This window comes from Salvelinus namaycush, chromosome 8 (assembly GCF_016432855.1).
Source record: "Salvelinus namaycush isolate Seneca chromosome 8, SaNama_1.0, whole genome shotgun sequence".
NCBI lineage: Eukaryota > Metazoa > Chordata > Actinopteri > Salmoniformes > Salmonidae > Salvelinus > Salvelinus namaycush.
The window spans coordinates 10,871,554-10,889,840 of NC_052314.1; the positions used below are offsets into that span (position 1 = coordinate 10,871,554).

The 18,287-nt window shown below is 38.9% G+C and overlaps 2 protein-coding genes across 2 annotated transcripts in view; both read left to right on the forward strand.

Annotated features, from left to right (window-relative positions):
* LOC120052381 (calcium-dependent secretion activator 2-like) overlaps positions 1 to 12,849 on the forward strand; it is a 245,685-nt gene extending 232,836 nt beyond the window's left edge. Inside the window, exons 27-28 of the mRNA XM_038999251.1 lie at positions 8,868 to 8,972; positions 11,770 to 12,849. Coding sequence (XP_038855179.1) covers positions 8,868 to 8,972; positions 11,770 to 11,940 — 276 coding nt within the window. The 3' untranslated portion in view covers positions 11,941 to 12,849. The remainder of the gene's footprint in view (positions 1 to 8,867; positions 8,973 to 11,769) is intronic.
* Positions 12,850 to 16,233: 3,384 nt separating this feature from the next.
* LOC120051781 (fez family zinc finger protein 1-like) lies at positions 16,234 to 18,271 on the forward strand. The gene is made up of 4 exons (XM_038998671.1): positions 16,234 to 17,028; positions 17,131 to 17,265; positions 17,611 to 17,743; positions 18,018 to 18,271. The coding sequence occupies exons 1-4, from the start codon at positions 16,234 to 16,236 to the stop codon at positions 18,269 to 18,271; spliced, it is 1,317 nt and encodes a 438-aa protein (XP_038854599.1).
* Positions 18,272 to 18,287: the final 16 nt, after the last annotated feature.

Below are 18,287 nucleotides of genomic sequence, written 5' to 3' on the forward strand. Positions count from 1 at the left end.
CGTGGCGGTCCTCATGAGAGACAGTTTCATCATAGCGCTAGATGGTTTTTGCGAATGCAGTTGAAGAAACTTTGAAAGTTCTTGAAATATTCCATATTGACTGACATTAAAGTAATGATGAACTGTAGTTTCTCTTTGCTTATCTGAGCTGTTCTTGCCATAATATGTCAAGAACAGGTTTTTATTGTTTTATTGGTCTTGTCTTTGTAATCTTTGCTGATGCTTGTGGTGATCAATCAATTTTTCATGTTGGGATCAATAAACTACTTTACTCTGTAGAAGTGTGATTTGAATTATAAAATGCTATGGGATGAGTTTGATGCATGGTTTAAATTTCTGTTGGTGATCCACACTGATGGTTTGTACATCTTATTCAATTTGTTTATTGCTATATTTCTTTAAATCCGCTTTCAATCACATTTTTAAAGACACTTCAGAACATTGCCCTCAGGCCACTTTGTATAGAAGATTCATATTTTCACACAAGGTCAATGGATTCAAAGGATAACAGTGTGCAGAATAAGCCATCATACATTACAAAAACGGCAATTACTGAAGAACACCTGAATGTGTGAGTCAGATGAGGTTCACGTCCTTGCTTTGAAATCAGAATACATAACAATGTGTTTGTAAATGTCTTTGTAGTTATATTACAAGGCCTCTCACACCTCTCTCCTGGCCACCAAGAATGACAGAATGTTCATTCTTCTATTCTAATTTATGCAAATAATCTCATACAAGGTTAATTCAATTAAGTCTCTGGTATATTATACTGGTGTAGTATACAGTGGCTTCAGAAAGTATTCACACCCCTTGACTTTTTCCAATTTGTGTTGTGCAAGAGCCTGAATATAAAATGGATTCAATTGTGATTTTGTGTCACTGACCTACACACAATAACCCATAATGTCAAAGTGCAAATATGTTTTTCAGTCTTTTTACAAATTAATTAAAAATTAAAAGCTGAATTGTCTTGAGTCAATAAGTATTCAACCACTTTGTTATGTTAAGCCGAAGTAAATTCAGGAGTAAAAATGTTCTTAACAAGTCACATAAGTTGCAATAGTGTTTAACACATACAATTATCTTTAAGTTCCCTCGGTCGAGCATTGAATTTCATACACAGATTCAACAACATAGACCAGGGAGGTTTTCCAATGCCTCGCAAAGAAGGGCACCTATTGGAAGATAGCAACAACAACAAAAAAGCAAACATTGAATATCCCTTTGACCATGGTGAAGTTATTCATTATGGATGGTGTATCAATACACCCAGTCACTACAAAGATACAGGCGTTCTTCCTCACTCAGTTGCCGGAGAGGAAGGAAACTGCTCGGGAATTTCACCATGAGGCCAATGGTGACTTTAAAACAGTTACAGAGTTTAATTCCTGTGATAGGAGAAAACTGAGAATGGATCAAAAAAATTGTAGTTACTCCACAATACGAACCTAAATGACAATGTGAAAAGAAGGAAGCCTGCACAGAATACAAAGCAATTAACTTTTTGTCCTGAATACAAAGCGTTGTGTTATGTTTGGGGCAAATCCAATATATTACTGAGAACCGCTCTCCATATTTTCAAGCATGGTAGTGGCTGCATCATGTTATAGGTATGCTTTGTAATCGTTAAGGAATGGGGAGTTTTTTTCAGGATAAAAAAAAACTAAATGGAGCCAAGCACAGACAAAATACTAGAGGAATACCTGGTTCCGTCTGATTTCCTCCAGACACTGGGAGATTAATTCACCTTTCAGGAGGACAATAACTTAAAACACAAGGCAAAATATACACTGGAGGTAGTTACCAAGAAGAAAGTGAATGTTGTCGAGTGGCCGAGTTACAGTTTCGACTTAAATCTGCTTGATAATATATGGCAAGACATGAAAATGGTTGTCAATGATCAACAACCAATTTGACAACGCTAGAATAATATTGTACAATCCAGGTGTGCAAAGCACTCAGAGACTTACCCAGAAAGATTCACAATTGTAATCTCTGCCGAAGGTGATTCTAAAGAGTATTTATTCCGTGGTGTGAATACTTCTGTAAATGAGGTATTTCTGTATTTCATTTTCAATACATTTGCGAAAATCTCTAAAAACGTGTTTTCACTTTGTCGTTATGGGGTATTGTGTGTCGATGGGTGAGAGGAAAAAATTTATTAAATCAATTTTGAATTCAGTCTGTAACAACAAAATGTGGAATAAGTCACGGGGTATGAATACTTTCTGAAGGCACTGTAGATACATACGTAGATGGTGTATAGTTAGTATAGGTGTATGGATAGTAAAGGTTAATGCAATAGATAGAATAGGTGTATACAGTAGATAGTGTAGGTTTAAAGATAGTACAGGTGTGTATAGTCTAGGTGTATACAGTAGATAGTATAGGTGTTTACAGTAGATAGTATAGGCGTATATACAGTGCCTTGCAAAAGTATTCACCCCCCTTGGAATTTTTCCTATTTTGTTGCATTACAACCTGTAATTTAAATTGATTTTTATTTGGATTTCATGTAATGGACATGCACAAAATAGTCCAAATTGGTGAAGTGAAATTATTTTTTAAATTTTTTATACAAAACGGAAAAGTGGTGCGTGCATATGTATTTTGCTATGAAGCCCCTAAATCAGATTTGGTGTGACCAATTACCTTCAGAAGTCACATAGTTAGTTAGATTTCACACAGATTGACTTTATTTAAGTGTCACATGATCTCAGTATATATACTGAGATCATGTGACACTTAAATAAAGTCAATCTGTGTGAAATCTAACTAACTATGTGACTTCTGAAGGTAATTGGTTCTATAAGGCCCCAGAGTCTGCAACACCACTAAGCAAGGGGCACCACCAAGCAAGCTCCACCATGAAGACCAAGGAGTTCGCCAAACAGGTCAGGGACAAAGTTGTGGAGCTGTTCAGATCAGGGTTGGGTTATAAAAAAATATCCAAAACTTTGAACATCCCACGGAGCACCATTAAATCCATTATTAAAAAATGGAAAGAATATGGCACCAGAACAAACCTGCCAAGAGAGGGCCGCCCACCAAAACTCACAGACCAGGCAAGAAGGGCATTATTCAGAGAGGCAACAAAGAGACCAAAGATAACCCTGAAGGAGCTGCAAAGCTCCACAGTGGAGATTGGAGTATCTGTCCGTAGGACCACTTTAAGCCGTACACTCCACAGAGCTGGGCTTTACGGAAGAGTGTCCAGAAAAAAAGCCATTGCTTTTCTGAAAAAAATAAGCAAACACGTTTGGTGTTTGCCAAAAGGCATGTGGGAGACTCTCCAAACATATGGAAGAAGGTACTCTGGTTAGATGAGACTAAAATGTAGCTTTTTGGCCATCAAGGAAAACATGTCTGGCGCAAACCCAACACCTCTCATCACCCCAAGAACACCATCGCCACAGTGAAGCATGGTGTGGCAGCATCATGCTGTGGGGATGTTTTTCATTGGCAGGGACAGGGAAATTGGTCAGAATTGAAGGAATGATGGATGGCGCAAAATACAAAGATATTTTTGACGGAAACCTGTTTCAGTCTTCAAGAGATTTGAGACTGGGACGGAGGTTCACCTTCCAGCAGGACAATGACCCTAAGCATACTGCTAAAGCAACACTCGAGTGGTTTAAGGGGAAACATTTAAATGTCTTGGAATGGCCTAGTCAAAGCTCAGACCTCAATCCAATTGAGAATCTGTGGTATGACTTAAAGATTGCAGTCAACCAGCGGAACCCATCCAGCTTGAAGTGTTAGCTTGAAAAATGGGCCTTTGAAGAAAGGTGTGTGTATATATAGTATAGGTGTATAGGTGTAGATAGTTTAGGCGTGTAGATAGTATAGGTGTATACAGTAGATAGTATAGATAGTATAGGTGTTTACAGTAGTTAGTATAGGTAAAGGTGTATACAGTAGATATAAGCATATAGATAGTATAGCTGTATCGATAGTATAGGTGTGTAGGTAGTGTAGGAGTTTACAGTAGATATTATTGGTATAGGTGTATAGATAGTATATGTGTATACAGTAGATTTTATAGGTGTATAGATGGTATAGGTATATAGAGAGTATAGGTGTATAGAGAGTGCAGGTGTATACAGTAGATAGTATAGGTGTATAGATAGTATAAGCGTATAGATAGTATAGCTGTGTAGCTAGTATAAGTGTGTAGATGGTAAAGGTGTTTACAGTAGATAATATAGGTGTATAGATAGTATAAGTGTTTACAGTAGATAATATAGGTATATGTATACAGATAGTATGGGTGTTTCCAGTAGATAGTAAAGGCATATAGATAGTATAGATGTTTACAGTAGATAGTACAGCTGTGTACATAGTATAGGTGTATACAGTAGATATTATAGGTATAGGTGTATAGATAGTATAGGTGTATACAGTAGATAGTATAGGTGTATACAGTGGATAGTATAGGTGTGTAGATAGTATAGGTGTGTAGATAGTATAGGTGTATAGATGGTATTGATGTGTACAGGTGTATAGTTAGTATTGGTGTATAGTTAGTATAGGTGTTTACAGTAGTTAGTACAGGTGTGTAGATAGTACAGGTGTATACAGTAGATAGTATAGGTGTATAGATAGTTTAGGCATATAGATAGTATAGATGTATAAGTGTATAGGTGTATACAGTAGATAATATAGGTGTATATAGTAGATAGTATAAGTGTATAGGTGCATACAGTAGATAATATAGGTGTATAGATAGTATATGTGTCGAGATAGTATAGGTGTATAGATAGAAAAGGCATATAGATAGTTAAGCTGTAAAGATACTATAGGTGTGTAGATTGTTTACAGTAGATAGTGTATGTGTGTAGATAGTATAATTGTTTACGGTAGATAGTATTGGTGTATAGATAGTATATGCGTATGTATAGTATAGGTATATAAAATCAGCAAGAATAGAAACGTCCTCTCATTTTCAACTGCGTTTATTTTCAGCAATCTTAATGTGTAAATATTTGTATGAACATAACAAGATTCAACAACTGAGACATGAACTTCTTGCTGTGAGATCTTGCTGTGAGATGTTACCCCACTCTTCCACCAAGGCACCTGCAAGTTCCCGGACATTTCTGGGGGGAATGGCCCTTGCCCTCACCCTCCGATCCAACAGGTCCCAGACTTGCTCAATGTGATTGAGATCCGGGCTCTTCGCTGGCCATGGCAGAACACTGACATTCATGTCTTGCAGGAAATCACGCACAGAACGAGCAGTATGGCTGGTGCCATTGTCATGCTGAAGGGTCATGTCTGGATGAGCCTGCAGGAAGGGTACCACGAGGGAGGAGGATGTCTTCCCTGTAACGCACAGCGTTGAGATTGCCTGCAATGACAACAAGCTCAGTCCGATGATGCTGTGACACACTGCCCTAGACCATGACGGACCCTCCACCTCCAAATCGATCACGCTCCAGAGTACAGGCCTCGGTGTAACGCTTATTCCTTCGACGATAAACGCGACCATCACCCCTGGTGAGACAAAACTGCGACTTGTCAGTGAAGAGCACTGTTTGCCAGTCCTGTCTGGTCCAGCGACGGTGGGTTTGTGCCTATAGCGAAGTTGTTGCCGGTGATGTCTGGTGAGGACCTGCCTTACAACAGGCCTACAAGCCCTCAGTCCAGCCTCTCTCAGCCTATTGCGGACAGTCTGAGCACTGATGGAGGGATTGTGTGTTCCTAGTGTAACTCGGGCAGTTGGTGTTGCCATCCTGTACCTGTCCTGCAGGTGTGATGTTCGGATGTACCGATCCTGTGCAGGTGTTGTTACACGTGGTCTGCCACTGCGAGGACGAACAGCTGTCCATCATGTCTCCCTGTAGTGCTCTCTTAGGTGCCTCACAGTACGGACATTGCAGTTTATTGCCCTGGCCACATCTGCAGTCCTCATGCCTCCTTGCAGCATGCCTAAGGCACGTTCACGCAGATGAGCAGGGACCCTGGGCATTTCTTTTGGTGTTTTTCAGAGTCAGTAGAAAGGCCTCTTTAGAGTCCTAAGTTTTCATACCTGTGACCTTAATTGCCTACCGTCTGTAAGCTGTTAGTGTCTTAACGACCGTTCCACAGGTGCATGTTCATTAATTGTTTAATGGGAAACAGTGTTTAAACCCTTTACAATGAAGATCTGTGACGTTATTATCTTAGAAAGACAGGGTCCTGAAAAGGGGACTTTTTTTTCTGAGTTCAGTTAGTACTGGTGTATACAGTAGATAATATAGGTGTATAGATAGTATAGGCGTATAGATAGTGTAGGTGTATAGATGGTATATATGTTTACAGTAGATAGTATAGGTAAATAGTTAGTATAGGTTTATACAATAGATAATTTAGGTGTATAGATAGATAGTATAGGTGTTTACAGTAGATAGTGTGTAGATAGTATAGGTGTTTACAGTAGATAGTATAGGTGTTTACAGTAGATAGTATAGGTATATAGTTAGTATAGGTGTATAAAATTGATAATATAGGTGTTTAGATAGTATAGGTGTATGGATAGTATAGGTGTATACAGTAGATTGTATAGGTATATGGTTAGCATTGGTGTATACGTTAGATAATATAGATAGTGTAGGTGTATAGATAGTATAGGTGTTTACAGTAGATAGTATAGCTATTATAATTGTTTACATAGATAGTATAGGTGTGTAGATAGTATAGGTTTTTACAATAGATAGTATAGATGGTATAGGTGTTTACAGTAGATAGTATAGGTGTATAGCTAGTATGGGTATAGGTGTATAGATTTTAAAGGTGTAGATAGTATAGCATATAGATAGCATCGGTGTATAGATTGTGTAGGTGTGTAGATAGTGTCGGTGTGTAGATAGTACAGCTGTATAGATAGTATAGGATGTGAACCCTTTTGTTAATACCTGGATTTCTGCATAAATTGGTCATAAAATGTTATCTGATCTTCATCTAGGTCACACCAATAGACGAACGCAGTCTGCTTAAACTAATAACACACCAACAATTATACGTTTTCATGTCTTTATTGAGCACACCTTGTCAACATTCACAGTTTAGGGTGGAAAAAGTATTTGAGCCCTTGGATTTAATAACTGGTTGACCCTCTGGCAGCAATAACCTCAACCAATTGTTTTCTGTAGTCAGGAGAAATTTCAGACCATTCCTCTTTACAAAACTGCTTCAGATCAGCAATATTCTTAGGATGTCTGGTGTGAACTGCTTTCTTGAGGTCATGCCACAGCATCTCAATCGGGTTGAGGTCAGGACTCTGACTGGGCCACTCCAGAAGTCGTATTTTCTTCTGTTAAAGCCATTCTGTTGTTGATTTACTTCTGTTTTTTGGGTCGTTGTCCTGTTGCATCACCCAACTTCTGCTGAGCTTCAGTTGGCTGACAGATAGCCTAACATTCTCCTGCAAAATGTCTTTATAAACTTGGGAATTCATTTTTGCAAGTTGTCCAGGTCCTGAGGCAGCAAAGCAGCCCCAATTATGATGCTCCCTCAACCATACTTTCCAGTTTGGATGACATTTTGATGTTGGTGTGCTGTGCCTTTTTTTTCTCCACACATAGTGTTGTGTGTTCCTTCCAAACAGCTCAACTGTACTTTCATCTGTCTACAGAATATTTAGCCAGTAGCACTGTGGAACATCCAGGTGCACTTTTGCAAACTTCAGACATGGAGCAATGTTTTTTTTAGACAGAAGTGGCTTCTTCCGTGGTGTCCTCCCATGAACACCATTCTTGTTAAGTGTTTTACATATCGTAGACTCTTCAACAATGTTAGCATGTTCCAGAGATTTCTGTAAATCTTCAGCTGACACTCTGGGATTCTTTTTAACTTCATTGAGCATTCTGCACTGTGCACTTACAGTCATCTTTGCAGGACCGCCACTCCTAGGGAGAGTAGCAACAGTGCTGAACTTTCTCCATTTATGGACAATTTGTCTTACCGTGGACTGATGAACATCAAGGCTTTTAGAGATACTTTTGTAACCCTTTCCAACTTTATGCAAGTCAATAATTATTGATCTTAGGTCTTCTGAGATCGCTTTTGTCCGAGGCATGGTTCACATCAGGCAATGCTTCTTGTGAATAGTAAACTCAAATTTTGTGAGTTTTTTATAGGGCAAGGCAGCGCTAACCAACATCTCCAATCTTGTATCATTGATTGGACCCCAGTTAGCTGACTCCAATTAGCTTTTGGAGAAGTCATTAGCCTAGGGGTTCACATACTTTTTCCAACCTACACTGTGAATGTTTAAGCACACTCTGTTTGTCTATTGTTGTGTCTTAGAGGAAGATCAGATCAAATTTGATGACCAATTTATGCAAAAATCCAGGTAATTCCAATCGGTTCACATACTTTTTCTTGCCACTGTATAAAATATATATAACACTTTTTTGATTACTACATGATTCCATATGTGTTGTTTCATAGTTTTGATGTCTTCACTATTACTCTACAATGTAGAAAATTGTAAAAAATAAAGAAAAACCCTTGAATGAGTTGGCGTGTCCAAACTTTTGACTGGTACTGTATATATATATATATATATATTATGTCCCACCCACTTATAAAACCAAGGTTGCGCCACTGCTATTTCCTGTTGTAATAACAACACTTAACACATTCCAGACAACCGTTAGTGTATCCCTAGCCATCTAGCTTACCTAAATTACATTCGCTAACATAGCATTGTTACTTATCTTCTGTTACTTCATGGTTCATTCTTACAACCACATATTTGGCTTATGACAGATGTAGCATATAGAATTATTGTACCTTGACATGTTGCTTTATCTACTGTGTACCTCAGTTCAAATAGATGTATATGCTGACTATTTTTGTGTGTTTGTGTTTGTGCACAGCAATGGTACACCAGCTCCATGAAGGGGGTGTGTGCGTGGCTGACAGACAGACTGGACCTTCAGCTCCACATGTACCAGCTGAAAACACTCATCAAGATGGTCAAGGTAACGCGCATTGTTGTGGTGTGAGTGTACACTGTCAACATTCACAGTAAGCTGTAGCCCTAATCCAGACTGTCATTTTTCATGTTGGACATGAGGTATATGGAATCATGTGCTTTGTGAATAATGTTATGAATAATTACTTGGGAAATTATATGCTTATTTTTTATATATCTGATTTTGAACATTTAGTCTAGTCAGCGCCAGATTAATGCAGAGGCTTAAATGGGCTGAAGCCTAGGGGTCCTAAAATAAATAGATAAGCAAATATATACTGTAGGTACACTGAGTGTACAAAACATTAGGAACACCTTCCTAATATTGAGTTGCACCTCCTTTTGCCCTCAGAATAGCCTCAATTCTTCAGAGCATGGACTCTACAAGGTGTCAAAAGCATTCCACAGGGATGCTGGCCAATGTTGACTCCAATGCTTCCCACAGTTGTGTCAAGTTGGCTGGATGTCATTTGGGTGGTGGACCATTATTGATACACACGGGAAACTGTATAGCGTGAAAAGTTGCAGTTCTTGACACCAACCGGTGTGCCTGGCATCTACTACTATACCCCGTTCAATGGCACTTAAATCTTTTGTCTTGCCCATTCACCCTCTGAATGGCACACATACACATTCCATCTCTCAAGGCTTACAAATCCTTCTTTAAACTGTCTCCTTCCCTTAATCTACACTGATTTTAAGTGGATTTAACAAGTGACATCAATAAGGGTTTCATAGCTTTCACCTGGTCTGTTTATGTCATGAAAAGAGCAGAGGTTCCTAATCTTTTATACACTCAGTGTATTAAATAAGTAGTATAAAAAATATATATATTTGACTGCAACCTCCAACCACAGGAGGACTCAGGAGCCCGCTCTCAATGAGTGTAGACAGAGTACTGCCACTCTCCTAATAATCAGATGGGGGAGGAAAGTAGGTAGGGGGCCCACGTAGGTAACTAGGGGGCCCTGCCTTGGATGGGTAACTGATTCAGGGCCGGCCCTAGCCTTTTGGGGACCTTAAGCGGCCAAAACATTTTAGTCGCCCCCCTTTTGAGCGCAGAAAGAAAGTTAATTTCCTGCAACTCTACACATTCTGCCATGGAGTGTAGAGAACATGCTGCAGTTTTATTAAAGTAAGTTTAAGCAGTTCTAATCATTTTGCCATGGGGTGGAGAGTCATTTTTGAAGTTTTAAAACGAATTACCTGCAATTCTAAACATTTTGCCATGACTTATGTCACGTTAATGATATCTGAGTGAGAGTGACTAACAAAATCAATAGGGGCCATGTGTGCCCGGTTGGTATTCGGACCAGGATTACTACAAGTTTAGATAGCTGGCTAGACTAACTTAAATAACAACAGCTGTGATGGAAACCAGGAAGTTTCAGTACAATGTTATAAATGCAGACAGATCATTTGTTCATTCCACATGGTGGGATCTTTTTGTGTCGGTAAAATGAATTATGCCAGAAATGGTGGTGGAAATATTGATTTCTAAATATTGATATAATAACGATAGAATGGAAGGTAACTTGGAGTCACATGATGATATGGTGTGTGGTCCTCCCACTGACTTGAGAAAGCATGCAGTCTATTAGACTGAAGATGAGGTTCTGATGAACTTCACAGGGGGGTGAAAGTGCACGGTGATGAGCTTCATGGTCCTTTCCAGTAAGTATCGAGGTTCTTATTTTTGGTGATATGATTGATCCTTGACTGCCGTTTGACAAATAAAAATATTATTTCCATAATAATCCAATTTTATAGACTAGCCTACCTGCACAGCCTACCCGCACTATATCTGTGAGCTGTTGGCTAGAGCAGGGTTTTCCCGGTGCATCATCACGCACTGACTCTGTTTGGTGGAAACACCAATGGTGGGAAAATTAGATTTTTTTGGTTTATGCAGATTTTTTAATATTCACAAGAAAATCTGTTGCCAATTGGATGGAATTGTGTATCCTACTCTGAGCAGTAAGTAGAGACCCCAACTGAGTACCCCCCCCCCCCCCCCCCCACTGCATTCTCTACCAGAAAGTTGGTTGGCCCTCTTTGATATCACGTAGGTTGATACATTGCTATGTTTTCAATTACAGTGCATTCGGAGGTATTCAGTCCCCTTGACTTTTTCCACATTTTGTTACTGAATACTTTCCCGAATGCACAGTATAAAGCCCTTTTACAAAACTCCCACTGTACCTGTCATTACTAACCTTTAGAGATATGAGTTACCACACCTGGTCTCAGGGATGGATAACTGGTCTCTACTGAGTTAGTTAAATCAGATTTTTTTTTAAATTGCACTGAATTTGTGGAACAATCTTCAAATTGTTGTTAAATGTGATGTTTCCGAAAGCTGATTGAGGACCTTATTACTGATGAATGTGTTTGTTTTTTATGATCCTGTTTTTCTTTCTGCTTGCATTTTGTATTTATATTTTGATGTGTATATTTTGTGTAATTCACGGCTCATCTGTAAAAAAAAGACCTTGGTCTCAGTATGACTCCCTGGTCAAAAAAAGTATATTTACATTTTAAATATGAACAGTTATTGGCACCTAGATTGAGTACACTCAGACATTGGAGCCCAATTTGGATGGACCTATTGAAGAAGACCACAGTGGCCTTGAGTCTTGCCTTTGTCCAAATCTGTTCAGTTCCACTATTCAGCACACAACAGGCTATTGTTCCACCATTCAAACCTGACAGTCTATTCTGTTCTGACCATTCACACTCAATCTCGGTTTCCCATTGAGAGACACCTCCATGTTCTGTGTTTTTCTGTTTGGTTTCACCCACAGAAGACCTACCGAGACTTCCGGCTCCAAGGAGTCCTGGATGGAACCCTGAACAACAAGAGCTATGAGACCGTCTACAACCGCCTCACCGTAGAGGAGGCCACCATGGCGGTCAAGGCCGGCGACGGTCTCCAAGGCATCACCATGAGGGACAGTGATGAGGAGGATGGGTGAACCTCTCCCTATAGCGCCAAGTCTGGTAGCCCTCGCATATAGACTGAAATGGGAAGTGTGCATGTAGGTGTACAGGAGATGGGAGGGGTGGAGATTACGTGTGTGTGTGTGTGTGTGTGCAACAGAAGGAGATGGAGGGCTTGTAGAACACACACTTAAGTCTATGATGAAAACAATCTATCGTTGTGATCCCCCCTCCCCCACTTACTCCAGTAGTGGCTACCTTCACAGCCATAATGATAATGATGTCAGTACAGCTCAGTGGTCGCCAACTGGTAGCCTTCAGTGCAGTTTCCATTTGTTTATTTAATTTGTTTGTTGGTTTCTTTGTACTTTATTTTAATAGTGATGTAGATCAAGAAAAAAGAAACAAGTTGTGTTCTTATGGTTACCTAGATACAATCATGCCAATTGAAACAGGTTTCAGAGGTCTCGCCAATTGCAGGTCCATTCTGTGGTAAATGTACAAAGTGCATTGTGAGGACATGAGTACATTTCAGGGTGCTTATGAGGACATTGAGGTTGTTCTTACATAATCACCCTGAAAGAGCGATGATACAGCCAATATACATATATTTATGCTCTACTGTATGAATGTAATGCATTGGCTAAAGTGCTACATTGTCATTTAATGTATTTAGGCTATGCTTGAGTGTGTTATTGTTCACAAGAGTTGGACACAATATACATTCAAAGCTGTGTCCAATAGGCTAAAGCTGATTGATAGAGTGAATTATGTTTTGAATCTGAATTGATGTCTTAACTGTAATATTTCAATGAGTTTGTGGAGTTCAAAGACAAAACGAATGGGCAACAATATAGGAAATATATTTCTATTGTCTTCTGTGCACCTGTTTTTATTCAGGTGTGAATGTTCTAAGTGTTAGAATTAAAGTGTTTTTAAAGCAATCATGGTGTCCTGAATTTCTCCATGAACTATATTAACAGCCCAATCTGTAATAAAGATCCTTTTATTGTTCAGGTGGTGGACAGAGCTGGGGAAATCTAACACTCTCAAATTAGTAAATGGAGCTATACATATTTTAAAGATCTATATTGTTTGCTAAAATACTTATATCACAACAAAAACAAACAATTGAGTAATGCAAAATATATAAACATGTAAGTTGTGTTCTTCAAAAATCATATACCATTACCTAATATACAAATTGTGAAGTTCTTACAAGTTGTGACAAACTATTTGCCATCAGTTTATAGTTTTGTTAGTATAGACTCCATCTTGATCTCGACATTGACTGTCATATGTTGGCTTAATATTGAATAAAGCCTAATAGCTATTTTGTTTTGTTCTCAAAATTATCCGAATTTCAGAACTGGTGAATTTATTGAGACATGACAAACTCAATTCAACGAATCATCTGTTCAATTTTATCATGGGCAGACTATACAACATGACACACACACATTGTGTTTTCGTTGAGTTTACATATTTTTAAAATAAATGCAAGTGATGGGGAGAAGTGAGCATCAGGCAACCTCTGCCCACGTCCAGCTGTCCGTCTGTCTCCGCTAGCATCACGTCGTTCTGCCGGGGACTTAACCAATCAGAATATCCCCATATGTAGGCTATTCATTACTGACAGAATCTAATTACACATTAGTTAATGGTCGGTTAGTTGATGATTGAGGCAGTATTATAATTTGTGAAGGCTTAAGTCAGCCTAGGTCCAATGTTTTTTTTGCTAAAAATAATCATAAGACAATATGAATTGGGCTACACTACTACATTATAGAAAGGACTATAAGTAGTATGGGTTCATTTTCAAAATATGCCTAATAGGAGTCTACTGAAGGAGGTGTATTTAAAAAATAAAATAATAATAGGCCTATTGGCTAGTTTTGGTCTGGAGCATTGCATTTTCACAACAGAAACGATTCTTTCCCATATTAAAAGAAAGGTTCTCCTGCAGTTATGTCTATTCATTTTCGTTACACATCTGATAATAATTTGTCTTTCAGCATATAGGTCTAACCTTACATTATATTGGTGAAGTGTAATTTATTTTAGCAATGATTCAGTAATGTTTAGCTTAACAGGAAAGGTAAATATCTAATTATATATGCTATTTTTAATCATACTTATGCATTGAGATTAATAATATGCCTAATGATAATGGGAAGCCATGTAGGCCTATAGGCTGAAAACATTTATCGGCTATACTTAGACTTATTATTCTTGTTGTTGTTATTATTGTTAGTAGTATTATTATTACTAGCCTATTATTATTAGTCTATTATTATGCATCACTGTTTATACCTGAGCTGCGTTCTCATTGATTTACCTAAATGATCCTTGCAATAGAAGTGAGCAGTATCGTATTCTCTTCATGCCATAGACTAAGAATTTAAGGAAAATAAAACACGGGATTAACGCAAATTTAAACCCAAACTTGGTGTAATTATACAAGATTTTAACGTCATTCAACTGATGACGCATAATTTATAATTCTATGAAAGATGTATGGGTCTAAATCCCACCGCATTAATGAAAAGCAAAGCCAAGCCATATGGGTTTCAGTCAGGTCTCCAAAATCTTCAACAGAAAGAAATTCGAGCAGCAGAATGCATCCCGCTATATCTCTTAAAGCTATAGGCTATTTAACACCAAACAGATAGCACTTTAACCAAGAAATCAACTTAAAATATAGTCACTTATGAATTTCGACAATATTGTATATATTTTTAATAACACTAATCATTACTCCAATAATTATGCAATAACAATAATAATAATAATGTATTGTTACTTTTTGTGCTACTTAAATTAGAAGAAAAACAAAGTCAATATATTATTGTATATCTATTTATAGGCCGATCTCTTTATAGTCGGTGAAATTCCTTCATCATTCATTTCTCAATGTAGCCTATATTCTTTCATTTCAACTGAAAGAAATCAAACACTGTGGACCTAAGTCTGAATAAAGATTGCTGTAACTGAAGAAATGTTCAATCAATGCGCATATTTACCTTTTCTTATTGTCATTGAGCATCCGTCTGGATACACCCAGATGCGCCCAGTTCCACCGTATTACCAATGTCATTTCGCCCGGAACAGGGTACAAGCTTTCATTACTCTATATTTGCTAGAGTATTTATTGCGCTGATACAAAGTAGGGTACACCTCTGTTGATTGCTCAAACTCTCTATAGTCCTTGAGGCACTTATGGAGCTCACCACTCACCACGTGCACACTCCGCAGCTTTGGTGGGTTTGGTATAACACATAGGACACCGTTCTCACAATAGAATTAGAACAATTATTAATTTAATAAGATCTCTATGGTTCTCACCTTGAGCCCCCTCGTGTATACTGGCAGACTGCCTAAAAAATGAATAGTTCTACTTAAATTAACTTTGTGTTTTATGTAAATACTGAAGTCTATATTCAGTACCCAAAATGTAAAGGCCTATAATTTAAGACAAGCACCAAAGGCCCTTGATCACAGGTATGTAGCGTTATATCTTAGCTTTTACATTTTATCAAAATTGATCGACTATAATTAAGATTAGATAGTAATGTGTTCTTAATAGTAGTTTGTCTTATCAGTGAATTGCTATAAAGGTTTGGACACCAAATGTTTTATTTGGATGTATGTATAGTAGGCCTATACAGAGTATAATTCTACTACTGTCTAATCTATTATTAAATACATGTCCTTGAATAGCCTATATGATTAGCATAATATGGATAGACCAATATTGCAATCACCCATTCGTAAAACCAATGCCTATTATATTGTTGCATGCGTAAAATAGCATACAGGTAACCACACATACTGTATATGATGAGCGAAAAAATATGTCAAATGCTGACATCCTCTGACCCCACACAGCGCCCGTCGTCTTGTGCGATTTCAAATGATGTCACATGAAGCCACAAGGGGACCTCAGATTTGCCAAACACTTTACAGTTGAACAAGACTGGCCACTAAAGAACACCTCGTTCGCGACGCGGGTGACACACGCACCCATAGCAGTAGTAGAGGCGCCACAAGTGGAGAATTGATGGAAGAGAATTTAGCAATTATCTACTTTTTCTTCTTAGATGGTAACGATTGGTGAGGTTTTGGCTGCGCAATTGACTCAACACGACATATTGAGCAGTCCCGCAAGACATAAGTGCTGATTGTCCAGAATCAACGTAAACGGGAACAGTGAGGGGGCTTGCGTCGACCCAGAATGATGTCCTTCTAGCTGGGCAGTGAGAAGGAATCAAAGGTATCTACAAAAGGAGCTCTAACCTGGCTTTCCAAAAGGTGTCGTTTTGAGAGTCATGGACAGTGCGCTCTACCACTCAGCGGGAATTTTCGGCTCCCCCTCGGCTTCTGAAAACTTTACTGCAGGCGGAAAGATGATCACCCCCACCAAGCCTCTCGCTTTTTCGATCGAACGGATTATGGCCAGGACGCCCGAGCCAAAGTCGATACCTTTCCCCAACCTGTTCCATCACACTCCGGTGGGTAGGCCTGAAGCAGACCCGAAGCAAGCGCTCAACATGACTTCATCATCACTACATTGCATGATACCATTCGTGCCACTGGCATACGAACCGGGTCATAAACTAAATATTAATGGATTAGATACGAGCCAATTTGAGGCTTCCTCATATAATTCAAATGAGTTGGTGGGCATTGGTTTGAACTATAAGAACGAACAACCAGATGTGAGCCCGTCGGTGGGACAATACAAACTCTTTCGACCGCGGGTGGTGAACCAGTCGTCTTTTCATGCCATGGGGGCGGTGTGCTACCTGAACTGCGGGGAGAGTGCGTGCCCACCCCCGGCCAGCATCGTAAACATCCACCCCATGGCCTCCTACTTTCTCAACACTCCGCTGCAACATGCGCGCCAGAGAGCTTTTCTCGCGGAGAAAAATAAAGTGTCTCACTGCACAGACAGATACCCATCCGGAGTTGCATTTAAAGACATTTCCCAAACTCAACTCCATCACTACATGAAAGAGAGCGCACAGATTCTATCCGACAAACTATTCAAGGGCTCTTCCAAATTGAACAGTGCTTGCGCAAGCGGCAAACCCAAAGTATTCACCTGCGAGGTTTGCGGAAAGGTAAGAACATACATTTCGTACATGTGGTGGTCTCTGCCTTACGGGCCTGCTTGATTTTTAAAGCATTGTTCATTTTATAATTATATATATTTCTATTCACAGGTATTCAATGCCCACTACAATTTAACGCGCCACATGCCCGTGCACACCGGAGCGAGACCATTCGTCTGCAAAGTATGCGGCAAGGGATTTCGACAAGCAAGCACCCTTTGTCGCCACAAAATTATTCATACTCAGGTATTCTATTCAATCATCATCATCATCATCCCCAAAGCCGTTCACAATCACGCGATGTGCTATTTGTTTAAGCTATAGAAAAAGCACATAATAGGGCTACATCTTTAAAAATGTTATAGAACAACGCGTCAATGCCATGATTGTATTTCAAGCTATATTCATATTGTGGCCTGGTGTTGAACTGTATATTATTTTTAACGTTCACTTGTAGGCCTATATACACAATCTTATTGAAAAGTATATAGCGTAGGTTATTCTATTTACCAATTTTACTGTACAGTTTTCGTTGGATCCCAAATAATACGTTTCTAAAATCACAATAATTTCTACATATGCCCTTCACAGGAAAAGCCTCATAAATGCAACCAGTGTGGAAAAGCGTTCAACCGGAGTTCAACTCTTAACACACACACACGAATCCATGCAGGTTACAAACCCTTCATCTGTGAGTTCTGCGGTAAAGGATTTCATCAAAAAGGTGAGAAAGAATGTTAGTCTATTCAAGTGTTTTGGATTATGTGATTATTTCTATTATGCGATTATTTCTTTGCAATATCTGGATATAATATGATTTATTCTGCTTTGAGGAAAATATATTGATTCCGTTCAGAACTAAATGTATGTTGCTCATTTCAACTCAGACTAAATATACAATGGATGACTTGGCTTAAAACGGAATTGACAACTAACTGTGGCACTGACTCTTTACAATATTGTTGACATCCACTTTCTTTTTTACATTGCTTTTCAAGGTAACTACAAGAACCACAAATTGACGCATAGTGGCGAGAAACAGTTCAAGTGCAACATCTGCAACAAGGCCTTCCACCAAGTGTACAACCTGACGTTCCACATGCACACGCACAATGACAAGAAGCCATTCACGTGCCCGACTTGCGGCAAGGGATTCTGCCGGAACTTTGACCTGAAAAAGCACATCCGAAAACTACATGATCTCTCTGGCTCCAAATCCCCTGCCACTCTCGTCACAGGCGAAACTCACTAAAAAGTTACGGAGCTAA

Coding starts and splice junctions, on each gene's coding strand:
- LOC120051781 (XM_038998671.1), top strand. CDS start 16,234: ATGGACAGTGCGCTCTACCACTCAGCGGGAATTTTCGGCTCCCCCTCG. Junction 17,029..17,130: donor CCTGCGAGGTTTGCGGAAAG/GTAAGAACATAC, acceptor TTCTATTCACAG/GTATTCAATGCCCACTACAA. Junction 17,266..17,610: donor ACAAAATTATTCATACTCAG/GTATTCTATTCA, acceptor TGCCCTTCACAG/GAAAAGCCTCATAAATGCAA.